This window comes from Danio rerio, chromosome 19, assembly GCF_052040795.2.
Source record: "Danio rerio strain M-AB ecotype USA chromosome 19, GRCz13ab, whole genome shotgun sequence".
Lineage (NCBI taxonomy): Eukaryota > Metazoa > Chordata > Actinopteri > Cypriniformes > Danionidae > Danio > Danio rerio.
The window spans coordinates 49,221,003-49,241,025 of NC_141039.2; the positions used below are offsets into that span (position 1 = coordinate 49,221,003).

The 20,023-nt window shown below is 39.9% G+C and overlaps 2 protein-coding genes across 2 annotated transcripts in view; both read right to left on the minus strand.

Annotated features, from left to right (window-relative positions):
• Positions 1-375: 375 nt before the first annotated feature.
• samd12 (sterile alpha motif domain containing 12) overlaps positions 376-20,023 on the minus strand; it is a 155,189-nt gene continuing 135,541 nt past the window's right edge. The window contains exon 5 of the mRNA XM_087296131.2: positions 376-3,218. Within this exon, the coding sequence (XP_087152257.2) occupies positions 3,196-3,218 (23 nt within the window). The 3' untranslated portion in view covers positions 376-3,195. The remainder of the gene's footprint in view (positions 3,219-20,023) is intronic.
• Positions 18,225-20,023, minus strand: part of LOC148679877 (uncharacterized) — a 165,856-nt gene continuing 164,057 nt past the window's right edge. Inside the window, exon 4 of the mRNA XM_088651558.1 lies at positions 18,225-19,807. Coding sequence (XP_088507684.1) covers positions 19,059-19,748 — 690 coding nt within the window. The 5' untranslated portion in view covers positions 19,749-19,807 and the 3' untranslated portion in view covers positions 18,225-19,058. The remainder of the gene's footprint in view (positions 19,808-20,023) is intronic.

Consider the following 20,023-nt stretch of genomic DNA (forward strand, 5'->3'; position numbering starts at 1 on the left):
AAAATAAGGGTCACACTTTTTTAAAGCACACTTCACACTATTAACAAACCATTAACTAAGATTTTTAGCTCAATAAACCAGTATTTTGCTGCTTATTATTAGTTATAAAGGCAGATGTTGGGTTTAGGTATTAAATAAAGGTATTATATGATAGTTTTATATAAATAAAGTAAATAAATAACTGATAGTCCTTAGTCTCTGATTTATCAGGTCACTAATACGAATTGAACCACTAACTATTCCAGCATATTTTACATAACGGGGAGATCATGCAAACTCCACACAGGAATGCCAACTGACCCAGCTGGGACTCAAACCAGTGACCTTCTTGCTGTGAGGCAACAGTGCTAACCACTGAGCCACCGTGTTACCCTGCAGTGTTCATATACTACAGATCATTAATTTCTGCAGTATTTTATTTAATGTGAGTGATCTCCTTTTTAGCTAAAGGTCTCATTAATGCAATCAGCAGATCAATTATTGTTGTTGTTCTATTACCATAGCAACTATAAAAACATCACAACAGATCAGTTACTATAGTTGTTGTGTTACCATAGCTACTATAGAAACACCACACTAGATTAATTATTAGAGTTGTTGTTACCATAGCAACTGTAGAACCAGATTAATTAGCATAGTTTTTGGGTTACCATAGAAACTATAGAATCACCACAACAGATCAATTACTTTAGTTGTTGTTACCATAGCAACTGTAGAACACCACAACAGATTAATTAGCATGGATTTTGGGTTACCATAGCAACTATAGAATCACCACAACATATCAATTACTTTAGTTGTTGCGTTACCATAGCAACTATAGAAACACCACAACAAAATAGTTATTATAGTTGTTCTATTACCATAGCAACTGTAGAATTACCACACCAGATTAATTTCAGCTAATATATTACTATAGGATGGATTTTTAGCTTAAGGTCTCATTAATGCAATCCAAAAGCATAAATAAATGAGAAAAAAAACAAAAATAAAACATGAAACTCTTAATTTACGGATATTTCTTTTACAGTGTATATGTTTCAATAATGACTACAGATCCGTTTTCATCCTTTCCCAAATGCCGGGATGATGCTTCACAGAGTCTCTGTCATCTATTTTTCAGTTCTTCTTCTCTCAGAAAAGGAAGATTGGTCTGCCGTTTCGGATTCTTCACAGTTTCGCAGCTCCGAGCTCAGTTGCTTCATCCTGCTCTCTAATTGAATTCCACCAAAAAGTCGAACCCGAGATTGGCTCCGGATCAAGAGATGAGGGTGTAATGCATTTGGTCCGGCGATGAAAGAAGGATTTGGGCTGGAATATAAGGGTGGGCTTGTCTTTTTTTTTTGAGAGAGAGAGACCTGGTCACAGTCACAGTGCAGTTCAAGTCTATGGGACACACAATAACAAGCTCCTTTGCTTTTTGATGGATGGTGAGGGAATTCAAGCTCGGAGGGGACATACAGAGACAAAAGCTGCGTCCCAAATCGCACACTTATGCACTACTCTACACCATTTAGTAGAATGAATCGTATAAGTAGTCCATTGAAGTACAGTTTAAATACCTAGATGATGCAATTATTAACTATTAAAAATAAGTGTGCAACTCAATGCTGCAAAGGGGCAGGGCTACTTGTGAAGGGGAGGGGCTATTGATGAAGGGGGCGGAGCTATTGAACACTCATTAGATTACTTTACTTATTTTGGATTGTGTAAGTAAAATTCTCCTATCGGAGTGACTCATGATGATGAATGTGGTTATACTCATGGCAGTGCGTAGTGTATGGTGTGCTATTTGGGACGCAGTGAAAGAAAGACACAACTAATCAAGCAAACCGACCAGACGCTATACATTATAGAGACAACAGACAACCGGGAAGAAGAGACGGTTAATATTCAGACGTGCAAAGGGTGGAGTCCTCATGTCGCTACGGCATGTCATTAGCTCGTGTACTGGTGGAGAGATAGCTAAAGCTAGCCAGACAGTTTGTTAGCTAATAAGCTACGTAGCTAGCTAAACAAACGCATTAGCTATAGAGAGATAGCTAATTAGATATCCTGATTAGATAGATAGATAGATAGATTGATAGATAGATAGATTGATAGATAGATAGATAGATAGATAGATAGATAGATAGATAGATAGATAGATAGATAGATAGATAGATAGATAGATAGATAGATAGATAGATAGATAGATAGATAGATAGATAGATAGATAGATAGATTGATAACTAAATAAAAATGACATAGCAAGACAGCATAGCATGGCTTGCTAGCTAGATAATCAACTAAATAGCCAATTAGCTAGATAAACATATTCAGAAAGACAGATGTGAAGACAGATAGAGAGATAGAAACAGACTGCTAATAAGCTAGCTACATTAGCCAGTTAGCTATATTAGCTAGATAACAGAATTGATCATTAGCCATCAAGCTACGCAACAAGCTAGCTTGACAGAGACAGCCAACTATATAGATAGCTAATTAGCCTAATAACCATTCAATAGCTAGACAGATATCGAGCTAGCAAGATAAATAGCTAATTAGTTAACTAGCTACATATATAGATACACAGAGAAAGTTAGAGGTATAGACAGGTAATTAGCTAGATAACTATATAAGATAGATAGCTAATTAGCTAATTAGCTAGACATATAGACCCAGACATTAGATAGCTACTAATTAGCTAGCTAGCTACATATTTAGCTAACTAATTAGATAGATAGATAGATAGATAGATAGATAGATAGATAGATAGATAGATAGATAGATAGATAGATAGATAGATAGATAGATAGATAGATAGATAGATAGATAGATAGATAGATAGATAGATAGATAGATAGATAGATAGATAGATAGCTTTTCTGTACTGTTGCGTGTTGTCAAACCCCATGCTAGTCAGGTTTGCTAACACTGGCAGGAAGAGAGAGAGGTTAAAGTGCTACACTTCAGGATTACACACAACGCAGTTAATTCAGCAGCAAGTCTTTCACATCGTCCAACAGAGAACATCAGTAGTCCAGGAGATTATTGGAGGTCGGTGTGATGTGCTGTAACGAGCTACAGAAGACCAGTTGGGGAGTGTTTTGATCAGAGGAAGGTGTGGATCTACTTCAGGAGAGTTTTGAGCGCAGGGCTGGAAGTCTGCTGTGACGCTGGATGGAGAAATAAGGATCTTCGGGAACGCTGAAGCTACGGCGAACTCTCCAGAGAGGCTGCAAGAGAGAAACACAGAAGAAAGAAGAGACTAACATTAGAGAGGAACACAAACACAAACAACACAGAGAATATTAATATAGAGGAATGAGAGGAAGGGGGGTTCGTTTGGGCCCTAAAACTGCAAGGGCCCTTAGAATCTTCCCCCACCTCCAACCCCCCAATCCCCCAGATTATTCATTCATTCATTCATTCATTTTCTTTTCGGCTTAGTCCCTTTATTAATCTGGGGTCGCCACAGTGGAATGAACCACTAACTTATCCAGCACGTTTTTAAGCAGCGGATGCCCTTCCAGCCACAACCCATCTCTGGGAAACATCCACAAACACTCGAACAATTTAGCCTAGCCAATTAACCTGTACCGCATGTGTTTGGACTGTGGGGGAAACCGGAGTACCCGGAGGAAACCCACGCGAACGCAGGGAGAACATGCAAACTCCACACAGAAACGCCAACTGAGCCGAGGCTTGAACCAGCGACCTTCTTGCTGTGAGGCGACAGCACTACCTACTGCGCCACTGCTTCACCCCAACCCCCAGATTAATCTAGATTAATTCCAAGATTACAGTGAGATTAATCTAGATTTAAAACATTACCTATGCTCGCCTTGATAATAAATCAAAGTAAACTAAAATATATAAACAAATAAACATAAATAATATAGATAAATAAAGATAAAAGTAAACACATTTTCCCCCCGAATCTAAAAGACAACAGACGAGTCGGCTTGCGGTTGCTCTGGAGCGCACCACAGTGAACTGGGCACTATTTAGCCAGGCCATAAAAACAGTCAGGGTGATAGAAGGTGAATAATAAAAAGAGTAGACTACACTTTATTTTGACAGTCTGTTGAATTTAAGTTACATTGCATCTACATGTCAACTAATTCTCATAAGATTATAAGTAGACTGTTAAGGCCTGTGCACACCAAGACTTTTTTTGCTCGTATTTTCCGTCAACGTTTAACGCCTCGTGACTAAATAAAGGGCGTCAATGTGATCTTGCACCAACGCGCAAAACAGCAGGCGCAAAACCGTCATTAAAAAAAAAAACGCCACATGCTCGCTTTTTTATTTTATTTGACGCACCACGCAAAACCTTCTCCATCAATCAGGTTGGCACTTTTGTTCACATGGACGGAGCTGTTGAAGTTACAGTAAACAACACCTGGAGGTGCTCAAGCGCAAAACTGTCAATGTGAGCGCACATTGAAGAAGACGCCCAGAGGCGATATGAACGTGCAGCTGCTTAAGCCTGATTTATACTTCTGCGTCAAGTGACCGGCGTAATCCACGGCGCATGCAACGCGCATGGCTGTGCATTTATACTTCTGCGCTGTCTCTGTCGGTCTGCATTAACACTTCTGAAACGCTAGTGGGCAGTGAGGTGTAAATGTTCCTCTGTGTCGAGTTTCTTCGCTGCTTTTTTGCTTTTCCTGAACACTTCCGGGATGTACAAGTGGCTTAAACTCGCTTATTTTGAGGCAGGAACCGACGGACGTACAGCAACTTTAACTATGAGGTAAACACAAAATAAAACTTTCCATCCGGAGCTCCTTCACGGGACTCCACACTTGTAAACAATCGCTCGCGCCATTCGCGCGGCTCTCGGTCCCGCCCAGACTCGTCATCGCTACCAAGCCGACCAATCACAGAGCTTACGCTACGCGTCGTAGTGACGTGTGGTTACATTTTTTGAGAGGTGCACGTCAGTGACGGCGATGGCCACGGTGAAGGGCTATGCGTCAGCGGCGTAGCATACGCCAGCGTTTGACGCAAAAGTATAAATCAGCCTTTATTGCTCTGTGAACAATAATCATTTCTTCATCGCTAGAGCTGGAGCTGCTACTTGAACCATCCATGCTTGTTCGAGTCACCAGTAACTTTAACAACAAGCGTGTAAACTTCCTCTCTTCCTCTTCTTCTGTGTTACAAGCGGGTGTCGGAAGCTTAAAGTTGTGCAGCGCCATCTAACGTCAAGGAGTGATTTTGCATCCTCTTCTGCTTGACGCCAGTGAAAATTGCTTGCGTTTGAATACACAAAAACGTCTCGTAAAACGCTGACGATAAACGCAATTGAAAAGCGGCCCAGTGTGTAGGAGCCTTCAGGTTGGGGTTGGTGTAACGTACTTGCTAAGTTTCTTATAGTCATGTCTGTTGAAGCAGCAGTATCAGTGGATATTAAGCAGATAGTCTACTTATACTCCAATGGACCATCAAAATAAAGTGTTACCTATTAATCAACGGTTTAAATGAAACACATCCGTTTTAGCAGCCTTTTGGTTAGTATTCTAGCACAGAAGTGATTTAAAAATGTTTTATAAACACTTCAAAACAGGGTTTACACTAATGAAAATGAAACTAAATCAACAAAATAAATAGATAAATATCAGAGAACATGCAAACTCCACACAGAAATGCCAACTGGCCCAGCCGCAACTCGAACCAGCAACCTTCTTGCTGTAAGGCAACAGTGCTAACCACTGAGCCACCATGCTGCCTTTGGGAAAATTCTTTCCCAAATGTTGTTCAGCCACACTGAAGCGACTGAAGAGCCTTCATCGTTTGCTTTGTGCAGCATTATTTCTGTCCTCCATTCATTTACTTCACGGCTCTTTGAAACATCACAGCAATATGTGGAGGAAAAGCAGAGCTTTATAAATGGGCCGACAGTGATGTGGAGTTGCCGCTGCGAGAAACACAGGTGTATAAAGTTACAGCAAGAAAATAGACTGAGAGACGTGCCAAAACAACAGCTCCCAGTAAACACTCTGTGTCCTTTGGAGAAAAGCAATCTGGAGCATGAACAAACTGACATTAATCTTTAACAACGCTGTCAAAATGGAGATCATCCAAAACAAATGCCGCACCGTGTCCTCCACCATTTTAGCTGAAGTGCTCACGTGACTAAAAATGACTATGAAATATTAAAACAGCTCATCCGAATGTATTCACATTTAGAGAGCGTTTTCAAAGATGTGTTTTCGTTGCCTATAGACTTTATTGAGGGATGTAAACAACACCAATGGTCCTGACATATGTCCTGTTTTACATTTTTAATTTCCATAACTTCCGAGATTCCCAAAAGAGCCACATATTGACAAACAGTGTTACAATAATGTTAAACTATGATAAAATTACATGTTCTCCCTGCCTTCGCGTGGGTTTCCTCCGGGTTCTCCGGTTTCCCCTACAGTCCAAAGACATGCAGTACAGGTGAATTGGGTAGGCTAAATTATCTGTAGTTTATGAGTGTGTGTGTGGATGTTTCCCAGAGATGGGTTGCAGCTGGAAGGGCATCCGCTGCGTAAAAACTTGCTGGATAAGTTGGCGGTTCATTCCGCTGTGGCGACCCCGGATTAATAAAGGGACTAAGCTGACAAAAAAATGAATGAATGAATGATTGAATTGCCTCTTGTTACAGATATGAAACAGTTTGATAACAAGCAGGAACTTTTCATGGGCCAACGATATCACCACATTGAAACGGTCTACTCTGTCTCATTGTGGATGGATGGTCCCCACCATGCGATTTTTACTAATAGACATGTAAAAATCAGGGGCTGATCTAGAAAATTATTCATGGGGTGGCATTAAATGAGGGGTGGTAACCAGGGGCATTGCTAGACCCCATTCGCCTGTGCCCCAATTAATGCTTTGAGATACGATTTACTTTATATGCAAGTGTATTTATCAAGACTGGTAATCCCAAAATAAAGATGATATTCTCTATGCGCAACCGAACCAACGCTGATGAAAGCGTTTACTCATAAACAAAACTGAGCATGTGCACAGAAAAAAACGTACCCACATGCCGCACGCACCGCTCCTACTTGACACTGCTATGCTCCCGCATCGCTGCTCACACGCCGCTTATGTATATGTGTGTGTGTGTGTGTGTGTGTGTGAGTGTGTATATATATATATATATATATATATATATATATATATATATATATATGTATATGTGTGTGTGTGTGTGTGTATATATATATATATATATATATATATATATATATATATATATATATATATATATATATATATATATATATATATATATATATATATATATGTATATATATATATATATGTATATGTGTGTGTGTGTATATATATATATATATATATATATATATATATATATATATATATATGTGTGTACAGTATATATATATATATATATATATATATATATATATATATATATATATACACACACACACACACACACACACACACACACACACACACACACACACACATATATATATATATATATATATATATATATATATATATATATATACACACACACACACACACACACACACACACACACACACACACACACACACACACACACACATACAGGGGCGCCTGCAGGATTTGTTCCAAGGTACGCACAAATACAGCACCGCCCCGCCCCCTTCCACCACTCATGTCAAGAAACACTGATGCTTGCTGTCAAAGGCTTCATTATTTCAGGGCATTCGTTATGACATAATTTGTTTCCTTTTTAATTTTAGTATTTCGCTGAAATCTAAATAAAAGCACATCAGCGCCAAGGAAAAATCCGACGCTCAAGGCGTAATCTTCAAAATCATGACATATTAGAAATTGTGCAAATATATGACAAAAGATTGTGATACAACACAGTTAGTGAAGCATTGATTAAATCCTTACTTTCCACTGACCCAAAATCTTCCACCCACACTTGAGTAGCGGACGGGCTCAAACAAAAATATAATTTGTACATTTTTCTTGGAAAAATATATTTTTAAAACTTATTTATATTTTTATAAAACTTATTATAACACCCGAAGGAAACCCAGGTGAAGGCAGGGAGAACATGCAAACTCCACACGGAAACGCCTACTGAGCGGAGGCTCGAACCAGCGACCCAGCGACCTTCTTGCTGTGAGGCGACAGCACTACCTACTGCGCCACTGCGTCGCCAAGACTCATTTTACATCTTGTAAAAAGGGGTATAACAGATCCCCTTTAATGATAACCTATAAACAATAGGTCACCCAGGCCTAGCTTATGATGGCAGTTAAATGGTTAACGCAATGTAAGTAGCTTTAAATAAAAGTGTCTGCCAAATGCATAAACATACAGGTTTACCAGATCCAGACCAGAAGTTTTAAAACATCAGAGTCAAAGAGTTTAACATACTGGAGATAAAAGCATGTATACCTGATAAGGTTGTAGTATGTCCACTATTATAAAAACTTGCCTATTAGAAATAAAATCCTAATAAAAATGAACGTAGAGCCAAGAGGGAATTCTACTGATGCTTTCTCCTGAGAAAAAAGGCAGTTCGTTTTAGCTTTATAGCCCCAGACTTTCCCCTTTGCTGCTATTTTTACTCTCCTAAAGGGAGAAACATCTGAGATGATGTTGATACTTAACTGAAAACCCCATTAAAATCTCCTGAACTTCGGAAGAGCAACATCGGAACAATAAAAGGGTCCTCTGGGGACAGATGGAAATTAAACGGGAAGTACAGAGACTCCAGCAGAGGCTGAAAACCAGAGAAAAACACAAAGCACAAGTGTAGAAAGAAACAGATGAACTGATATGAACAAATGAGGGTCCGGATGGAAGAGACGGTTAAGGAAAGCTAGAGGGAGAGAAGGAAAACACAATATGGAGGTTACAGCGGTGAACTGACAGCAGAGACGCTCTACCATTTCTGACCTTTAGGAGAGAAAGAAGAGAAAGAGAGAGAAAGAAAGCCGTACAATTGACATCAGGATTAAACTGACACATGACATCTGTGACATTCAGATGGCAGCAGGAGTATGAGCCTACAAATCATGCTATCATGCGTGGGGATGAACATTATTAGTGCATGCTTTTTAAACATATTTTATACAATGGAATGGAGTTATAAAATACTGTAAAATATTATATATGAATACAAACTTACTTAAATATAGATTATACACTCACTGGCCACTTTATTAGGTACACTTATTCGTACCCAGTTGGACCCCCTTTTACATTCAGAACTGCCTTAATCCTTCGTGGCAGAGATTCAACAAGCTACTGGAAATATTCCTCAGAGACTTCGCTCCATATTGACATGATAGCTTCAAACAGTTGCTGCAGATTTGTCGGCTGCACATCCATGATGCCAATCTCCTGTTCCACCACATCCCAAAGCTGCTTTATTGGATTGAGCTCTGGTGACTGTGGAGGCCATTTGAGTACAGTGATCTCATTGTCATGTTCAGGAAACCAGTCTGAGATGATTGAGCTTTATGACATGGTGCGTTATCCTGCTGGAAGTAGCCATCAGAAGATGGAGACACTGTGCTCATAAAGGGATGGACATGGTCAGCAGCAATACTCAGGTAGGCTGTGGCGTTGATGCTCAATTGGTACTAATGGACCCAAATAAAATCTCCCCCACACCATTACACCACCACCACCAGCCTGAACCGCTGATACAAGGCAGGATGATCCATGCTTTCATGTTGTTGAGGCCGAATTGTGAGCCGAGCATCTGAATGTGGCAGCAGAAATGGAGACTCATCAGAGCAGCAACATTTCTCCAATCTTCTACTGTCCAGTTTTGGTGAGTCTGTGTGAATTGTAGCCTCAGTTTCCTGTTCTTAGCTGACAGGAGCGGCACCCGGTGTAGTCTTCTGCTGCTGTAGCCCATCCGCCTCAAGGTTGGACGTGTTGTGTGTTCAGAGATGCTCTTCTGCAGAGCTCGGTTGTATCGAGTGCTTATTTGAGTTACTGTTGCCTTTCTATCAGCTGGAACCAGTCTGGCCATTCTCCTCTGACCACTGGCATCAACAGGGCATTTGTGCTCACTTTGTCGGACCATTCTCTGTAAACCCTAGAGATGGTTTTGTATGAAAATCCCCGTAGATCAGCAGTTTCTGAAGTACTTTCCTCCCCACTCCGATGCTCGCTTTGAACTGCAGCAGATCGTCTCAACCATGTTGAAATGCCTAAATGCATTGCATTGCTGCCATGTGATTGGCTGATGAGAAATTTGCATTAACAAGCAGTTGGACAGGTGTACCTAATAAAGTGGCCAGTGAGTGAACATATTTTTTAATATATTGATTTTTAAAAAAAATATTTATTCATGCTTGTGAAGCACTTTGAGTAGCGTGTTATATAGGGAATGTGCTATATAAATCAAATTCATTCACGAAACGGCCATTTTTGCTATATTTTGAAATGCGTATTGAATATGCAATGATGAATTTGCATATGTCATTTGCATAAATTGTCATAAATCAGATTTCCATGTGGGGTTGCTCTATTTTGTAGTTTTTTTTGATGCACTTAAAATTAAGCCGTTTCAGATTTTATTTAAAACACATTTTGATGCATCTTTGCTCAACCCTGGTCATGTATCTTATATTAAGCGTACACACACACACACACACACACACACACACACACACACACACACACACACACACACACACACACACACACACACACACACACACACACACACACGCTGCTGGCTACACAGAGCAGATCCAGCATTTGAAATTCATTATCATGGGAAAGCCTGACAAGCTGTCAAAGCAGCGCACATAGGCTCTCCATCCCGAACACGACGCTGTTGTTGAGGAACGGGGAGAAGGACGCGGCTCTGGAGACTCAGGCGAACGATAACGCCGCCTGTTTTTTTGTTTGTTTTGTTTTTGTTTGTTGCAAATCAAGGTCAGGTATTTTCTTTCGATTTGCCAAGGACTGCTGACATTCTGCATGGAGACAGGTACAGATTTAGACTCATGCTGAGAAACACACATGCATTCACACACACACACAAACACACACACACAACTGTTCAGTCAAAGAGGGCTGCACTACAGTCAACATCATAGGAAACAGTACAGACATCTTCACTGTCATTCATTCATTCATTTTCCTTCAGCTTAGTCTCTATTTCAGAGATATCCACAGCAGAATGAACCGACAAATATTACAGAATATGTTTTCACGCAGGGAATACCCTTCCAGCCACAACACAGTACTGGGAAACACCCATTCACACTCATTTACACACACACTCATACACTACGGCCAATTTAGTTCATCATTTCCCCTATAGCCCATGTGTTTAGACTATAAGGGAAACCGGAGCGCCTGGAGGAAACCCATGCCAACTCTGGGAGAACATGCAAACACACAGAAGCGCCAACTGACCCAATCGAGATTCAAACCAGTGACCTTATTGCTGTGAGGGCACAGTGCTAACCACTGAGCGCCACCATACCGCCAACATCATGGTACCAATATTTGGTATTTAGGTGTATTAAGGTATACTTTCAAAACTATCATAGTGCTACCATGTCAAAAACACAGTAAATCCATGATACACGTTCAAAATAAGATGGTAGTACCTGGTATTTATTAATTCTTGTAAGTGATGAATTAAAATAACCTGTTGGATATAAAACACTGCAATTTATAGAGACACTAAAATGTCAAAACCTACACCATCACTGCAATTCAAAACTTTTCAGTAGTTTTTTAAATGCAATTTAAGGTATTTTATATGCCATCATTATACAAGATATATTTTTAAATGTTATTGCAGAGGTTTCCTTACAAAAATACATGCAATTTTGACCCACCCAAATGATTTTTAATGGTTTATTTTGCTTACAAACTACCAAGTAAACACAGACACGCACAGAAAATAGAAATGTGTGACCATTTTACACAGTTATAGCGTGACATTCTTGAAAAACTTGTACATGTGAATACCAAGATCCAAATATAGCAACTTCCAAATCATTCCAAGTGTTCATCCCTCAGAGATTTCTCTTCAATCATTCTGTCATTATCATGGTACCAATATTTGGTACTTACAATGGTATACTTTAAAAATTACCATAGTGCCACCATGTCAGAAACTACGATGTGTTCAAAATAAGCTGGTAGTACCATGATATTTATTGATATTTGTAAGTTATGAATTTAAACAAGCATGATAACAACTAAAAAATACAGCCCAAAAAGACCAGCCCGTCTGGCACCAACAACCATGCCACATTTAAAGTCAGTTAAATCCCCTTTCTTCTCCATTCTGATGCTCGCTTTGAACTGCAGCAGATCATCTTGACCATGTCTACATGCCTAAATGCATTGAGTTGCTGCCATGTGATTGGCTGATGAGAAATTTGCATTAACGAGCAGTTGGACAGGTGTACCTAATAAAGTGGCCAGCGAGTGTATATATTTTTTAATATATTGATGATGTTTTTAATATTTATTCATGCTTGTGAAGCACTTTGAGTAGCATGTTATATAGGGAATGTGCTATATAAATCAAATTCATTCACGAAACGGCCATTTTGCTATATTTTGAATTGCGTATTGAATATGCAATGATGAATTTGCATATGTCATTTGCATACATTGTCATATATTAGATTTCCATGTGGGTTTGCTTTATTTTGTAGTTTATTTTGATGCACTTAAAATTAAGCCGTTTGAGATTTTAATTTAAAACACATTTTGATGCATTGTGCCATGCGCCATGCACGTGTTGGAGCACACAACCATTTATAGAGAAACTAACATGTGAAAGCCTACACCATGACTGCAATTTAAAATATTTGTGTAACATTGCTTTATTGTGATTTAAGACACTTGCCCCTGGTTTCACAAACAAGGTTTTAAGGCTAGTCAAGATTAAATTGCATGTTTGAGCTGTCTCGACTCAAAATAACTTGCAGAGAGATGTCTTTAAATATGTCAGTGTCATTTTTTTGTCTCCAGGTGCTCACAGTAATATTTTTCTAAGGCCATTTTTATAAATGTGTCTTAAATAGCCTAATTTAACTAAGGCCTAGTCCTGGCTTAACCTAAGCCCTGTTTGTGAAACTGGGCCCTGATATACCATCACTATACCACAAAATAATTTATTTTTTAACATTATTGCAAACGGTTTGCAAAAATACAGGTAATTTTAACATATCCAAATAGTTTTGAGAGATTTTTTAAAGGGTCATGAAAGACCAAAACATGTCTTGAGCTGTTGACAGTGATATACGTGTCCCACGCTGCTATAAACACTATTAGGACACGTATATTTCACCAAAAAAAAAGTGGAAATTGGTTGTTTTTTTGCATTATTTTGAGCAAATTCATTCTAAATTTTTAAGCTCTATCATGGCGATTAGATCCTTGTGTGTATTCCAGCGTGGAGACTGGCTGTCTGTACCGGTGAGTACATTGAGACGTCTCTGAGTGTGCAGCATTAATTCATGAGGCTCAAACCTATCAGTGCGCTGTATTGTGTATGAGGTGTAACCTTCAATAATATGCATGATCGCTTCATAGTCTATTTTTACCTGTACAGTGTTCAGACGGCAGAGAGACGCCACGTTGTGTTGCCAAAACAAGTGGAAGAACAAAAATTATTTGGAGACACTAGTCGTCAGTGCTGCGTATATAAATGAGCTGCGACGAAGGTTTTGTTTCCATTTCTCGCTATGAAAGCACAGCTGGTCTGGTAAGTGTGTGATCAGTGTTCTTTGTTTATGTTTATTCAGAGGCAAAGTCAGTCAATTAAACACACCAGAACGAGCTAATCAAGCTCTTTCTAGGTATACTAGACTTCCAGTTGGAGGAAGTTGGAGGTTGGAGTTAAACAGGACACTGGCCCTCAAGGACCTAGTTTGGACACCCCTGGTCTAGACAAAAGTCTTGTCTCCTATCCAAGTCTTAGGATCAACAAATAATAACTTGACTTCTAGTTGATGATTTGGTGTCAGAAGTGTCTCATATGAAAGGTGAAGGCCTCTAGATTTTGCTTATTTGAGCTCAATTAAATCTGGTCATGTCTTGATGTTGACTGATTTGATGAGGACAGTGCGGTCTGACTCTGCTCAGACTAAAGTGTCATCACTGAACAGAAATAATGTCCAGTATAGAATATAAAGTCCTGCTGCAGTGGAGACAGAATGAATATTGTGTCTGACTCCATCATGAGCTTGGAGGACTGCATCCATACATCTCTGACATGACTCAAACCACTGATTAATAAAGTCATCTGGAAGAAAGTGTTCTTGCAGGAGTTCATCAAGATCCTTTGGATTCATCTTCAATGCCTCCTCCATCTTATCACAGACATGCTCAATAATGTTCATGTCTCATGACTGGGCTGGCCAATCCTGGAGCAGTTTGACCTTCTCTGCTTTCAGGAGCTTTGACGTGGAGGCTGAAGTATGGGGAGCGCTATCCTGCTGGAGAATTGTCCCTCTCCTGTGGTTTGTAATGTAATGGGCAGCACAGATGTCTTGATACCTCAGGCTGCTGATGTTGCAGATCTCTCGCACACCCCCATACTGAATGAACCCCAAACCATGATTTCTCCTTCACCAAACTTGACTGATTTCTATGAGAATCTTGGCTCCATGCTGGTTCCAGTAGGTCTTCTGCAGTATTGGTGATGTTTGGGATGCAGATCAACAGATGATTGATCAGAAACAAATCAACCTTCTGCCACCTTTCCAGATGATCAACTAGAAGTCAAGTTATTATTTGTTGTTCTTACAACTAGACTCGATGACAAGAGATTTGTCAGGTAGTGTATATTTAAGCACTGTATATCAAATTGTTAGGGTTTCCATCTGATGCCAATCTCATTCATTCATTCATTCATTTTTTTGTCGGCTTAGTCCCTTTATTAATCCTTTATTAATATTAATTTTTACGCAGCGGATGCCCTTCCAGCCGCAACCCATCTCTCGGAAACATCCATACACACACACACACACACTACAGACAATTTAGCCTACCCAATTCACCTGTCTAATGCCAATTTAACATTTTTGAAACAATCTTAAACAATGTTCTCTTCATTATATAAAACATGCTCAGTTATAATTACTGTGGAGAAAATGATGCCATCCACCTTAACGTTGAACATCTGAGGCTATCATTGTATTCCATTTTCAGCAGACAGCCTTTAACACAGCCATCTCAGCCAGACTGAACAAGACAAAAAAATGCAAATGAGTCATTCTCCTTTCTGTTCTTTTGATTCATTCTCTTCGCTCTGATTAATTATCACAGGCTGAATGTGACAGCGGGAGAACTGCACCAAGAACCCATCACTGCACAGACAATCACAGAGATCTGCTCCAATCCTGCAGCCCTGTCGCTCAGATTCAATGCACCGAGCATGCTTTTAAAAAATACACAGTATAGAACATTAAAAGCAATGAATAAATAAAATAATTTAGAAAAAATAATAATAAAAATTAAATAAAGTATCTCCTGAGAAATATGTGAAATATACTAAAAATATTAGCTCTCTAATTATTACTTTTGCAAAATATTGCTCAAGAGATACTTTAATTTTTTAAGTTACACTGTTATTATTGTTAAAATTATAAAAAAATTATAAAATTATAATAAATATTATTAATAATAATAAAATAATAATTAAATAAATAATTAAAATAAAATAATTAGTATAAAAATAATATAAATATATTATATTATATTATATATTAAATATAAAATAAATAATTAAAATTTATTATTAAAATTGTCTTTAACTGTAAGCCTAAATTTGCATACGACCAAAACAAACAACACATTTAATTAACTAATTCCTTAATTCATTATCCTTCGGTTTAGACCCTTTAATTATCAGGGGTCGCCACAGCGGAATGAACCGCCAACTATTCAAGCATATGTTTTACAGAGCGGATGCTCTTCCAGCTGCAACCCAGTACTGGGAATTTTTTTTTTTTTAACAGTGTAGATAATTCGCTCTCTTCAGAAATGTATACAAGGGTACATTTTTACAATGAGCCTGCGCTGCAAAAATAATATTTTATTAAATAAAAATTTTATTTAAAAAATGACAAAAATATAAACAGAAATAATAGGAAGCATTTCCTTGCTTTGTTAAAGATCACTATGGAAAATTTGAAAAAAAAAAAGGATTCGATTTCTGTAATTGTTTTGTCTTTAACTGTATATGGTGCATTGATGAGAGAAAAAGATGATATTAGATCTTTTCCCGTCTCTCTGTTCAACGTCAGATCCTTTTAGCATTAAACTGATGGGATTCAAACACATTACATTCAAACAGCCATGAGAGCGATGTGTGTGTGTGTGAGAGAGAGAAACGGAGCGCCAGGAATCCTGGAAAGCTCCAGAGAAACAGGAGCTGGAGGCTGCAGTGCCTATGCATTGATAATGAGTTCTTACCAGTGTTATTGAATCAGAGCACAACCCTCAACACTAGATTCTCCTCCTCGCCTAACATAACCCTGAGCTTTAGCAGATCCACCAAAAACTGACAGCTCTTCCCTTTGTACTACAGCCAAGATGAGCTCTGATTGGACGACTGGAAGGCTTCTACGAGAGTCTGACGTGCAGAACTTCTGTTTCCACAAATGACCCGAGGCAACGTTCACAAACTCTGAAGTCAGACTACTGAAACTGCATTAGTGCACATCACTGAGACAACCCAAGATACATACTGTATAGCTTACTGTATACTATATAGATGCTGATATACCGTATATACAGTTGAAGTCTGAATTATTAGCCCCCCTGTATATTCATTTCCCCATTTTCTGTTTAAAGGAGAGCAGATTTTCTCAGCACATTTCTAATCATAATAGTTTTAATAACTCATTTCTAATAATTGACTTATTTTATCTTTGCCATGATGACAGTACATAATATTTGACTAATTATTCTTCAATATATATTGATATATATGATAGTATTCAGCTTGAAGTGACATTTAAAGGCTTAACTAGTGTAATTACGGTAAAGTTAGGGTAATTAGGCAAGTCATTGTATAACAGTGGTTTGTTCTGTAGACAATCCAAAACAAATACTGCTTAGAGGGTTATAATATTGACCTTAAAATGGGTTTAAAACAACTAAAAGCTTTTATTCTAGCCAAAATAAACCAAATAAACGTTTTTTTCCAGAAGAAAAAATATTATAGGAAATACTGTAGAAAATTCCATGCTCTGTTAACCTCTTAACTCAGGGGTCACCAAACTTGTCCCTGGAGGGCTGCGTCGGAAACCGCCTACTACACAGTAGGTACTGCATTTGAATTTAAACGCACTACTTGGCTGTTAGAAAAGTACGCTCTATACAGTATGAACGTGAAAAGTATGAATGGAATTTCGACGTACTACATCCGACATTTTGTCATGGTCACGTGACCTACCTGCGTCAATTGCGTCGCTTTACTCCCATTCATGAATTCGCTCGCGGGGCATCATGGGATAGCGCAGCATGCATGCGATGCGCACTCCAAAATCTCACCGGAAGTAGCAAGTCATCCGGATACTTGATCGCAAACTGATTTTCGAATTCTATGAATTCGGACATACTACTCGGCTCGCATACTGATTTTAGCATACTATATAGTATGGAAGTATGCGGTTTCGGACGCAGCCCAGATTTTAGCTCCAACTCTAATCAAACACACCCGGACAAGCTAATCAAGCTCATACAAGGTATACTTGAAACATCAGGCAGGTGTGTTGAGGCAAGTTACACCTAAACCCTGCAGGGATTTTTACACAGCGGATGCCCTTCCAGCCACAACCCATCTCTGGAAAACATCCACGCACACATTCACACACACACTCATACACTATGGACAATTTAGCCTACCCAATTCACCTGTACTGCATGTCTTTGGACTGTGGGGGAAACCGGAGCACCCGGAGGAAACCCACACGAAGGCAAGGAGAACATGCAAAAAACTCGCCCTATATATATATATATATATATATATATATATATATATATATATATATATATATATATATATATATATATATATATATATATATATATATACATACATACATACATACATACATACATACATACATACATACATACATACATACATACATACATACATACATACACATACATTCATACATACACACACAGACACACACACACACAGTTGAAGTCAGAAGTATTCGCCTAATTTGAATTTTTTTTCTTTTATAAATATTTCCCAAATTATGTTTAACAGAGCAAGGAATTTTTCACAGTATGTCTGATAATATTTTTTCTACTGGTGAAAGTCTTATTTGTTTTATTTCGACAAGAATAAAAGCAGTTTTAAATTTTTTAAAAACCATTTCAAGGACAAAATTATTAGCCCCTTTAAGCTAATTTGTTTAATATGTCGATAGTCAACAGAACAAACCATCATTATACAATAACTTGTTTAATTACCCTAACCTGCCTAGTTAACCTTATTATCCTAGTTAAGCCTTTAATGGTGTACTCACACTATGTACAGTTGCCTTGAACCAGACCAAAGCCCGCTTGTCCCCTCTCCCGTCTCCCCCAACAGCTTGCACTCACATTACATTCGGGCCTTGGCACGCTTACGCTGCTCAGTAAACACTCTCGCTCAGAACAGTGGAGATTTCTTCAGTTATATTGTTTAAGTTGTTTGATATGTACTGACATGCAGTCAAATATTTCGCCGAACAGATCAGCCACTTTTGACACTCATAAACAATCATAAAGTCCTTGTGCTGCAGGAATTAGGAGGTCTGCTGAAGGTGCGCAGCTGTCCTGTAGTGAGCGGTTTGCGTCTTATATAATCAATGACAGTTTGCGTTCATTGAACGGTAAGATGATTAATAAATCCATATGAAACAGTCCCTTGAAAGTCATGTCTTTCTTTTAGTTTCGGGCTTACACACAAGCACGGGTTTTGCACTCACACACAACCCTACCCTCACCACCCACGCCCCCTATATCCATGTAGGGTGGCCGAATAGAGAGGGTGGCATCCCCAACACTACCCTCACCACCCTTGCCCCCTAGGGCAGCCGAATAGAGAGGGCGGCGTCCCCGACACTACCCTCACCACCATTGCCCCCTATATCCGCGTAGGGAGGCCGAATAGAGAGGGCGGCGTCCCCGACACTACCCTCACCACCCACGCCCTCTATATCCGCGTAGGGCGGCCGAATAGAGAGGGCAGCGTCCCCGACACTACCCTCTTCACCTACGCCCCCTATATCCGCGTAGGGCGGCCGAATAGAGAGGGCGGCATCCCCGACACTACCCTCACCATCCACGCCCCCTATATCCATGTAGGGCGGCCGAATTGAGAGGGCGGCATCCCCGACACTACCTTCACCACCATTGCCCCCTATATCCGCGTAGGGCGGCCGAATAGAGAGGGCGGCGTCCCCGACACTACCCTCACCACCCACGCCCTCTATATCCGCGTAGGGCAGCCGAATAGAGAGGGCAGCGTCCCCGACACTACCCTCTTCACCTACGCCCCCTATATCCGCGTAGGGCGGCCGAATAGAGAGGGCGGCATCCCCGACACTACCGTCACCACCCACGCCCCCTATATCCACGTAGGGCAGCCGAATAGAGAGGGCAGCGTCCCCGACACTACCCTCACCACCATTGCCCCCTATATCCGCGTAGGGCGGCCGAATAGAGAGGGCGGCATCCCCGACACTACCCTCACCATCCACGCCCCCTATATCCATGTAGGGCGGCCGAATAGAGAGGGCAGCGTCCCCGACACTACCCTCACCACCATTGCCCCCTATATCCGCGTAGGGCGGCCGAATAGAGAGGGCGGCGTCCCCGACACTACCCTCACCACCCACGCCCTCTATATCCGCGTAGGGCAGCCGAATAGAGAGGGCAGCGTCCCCGACACTACCCTCTTCACCTACGCCCCCTATATCCGCGTAGGGCGGCCGAATAGAGAGGGCGGCATCCCCGACACTACCCTCACCATCCACGCCCCCTATATCCA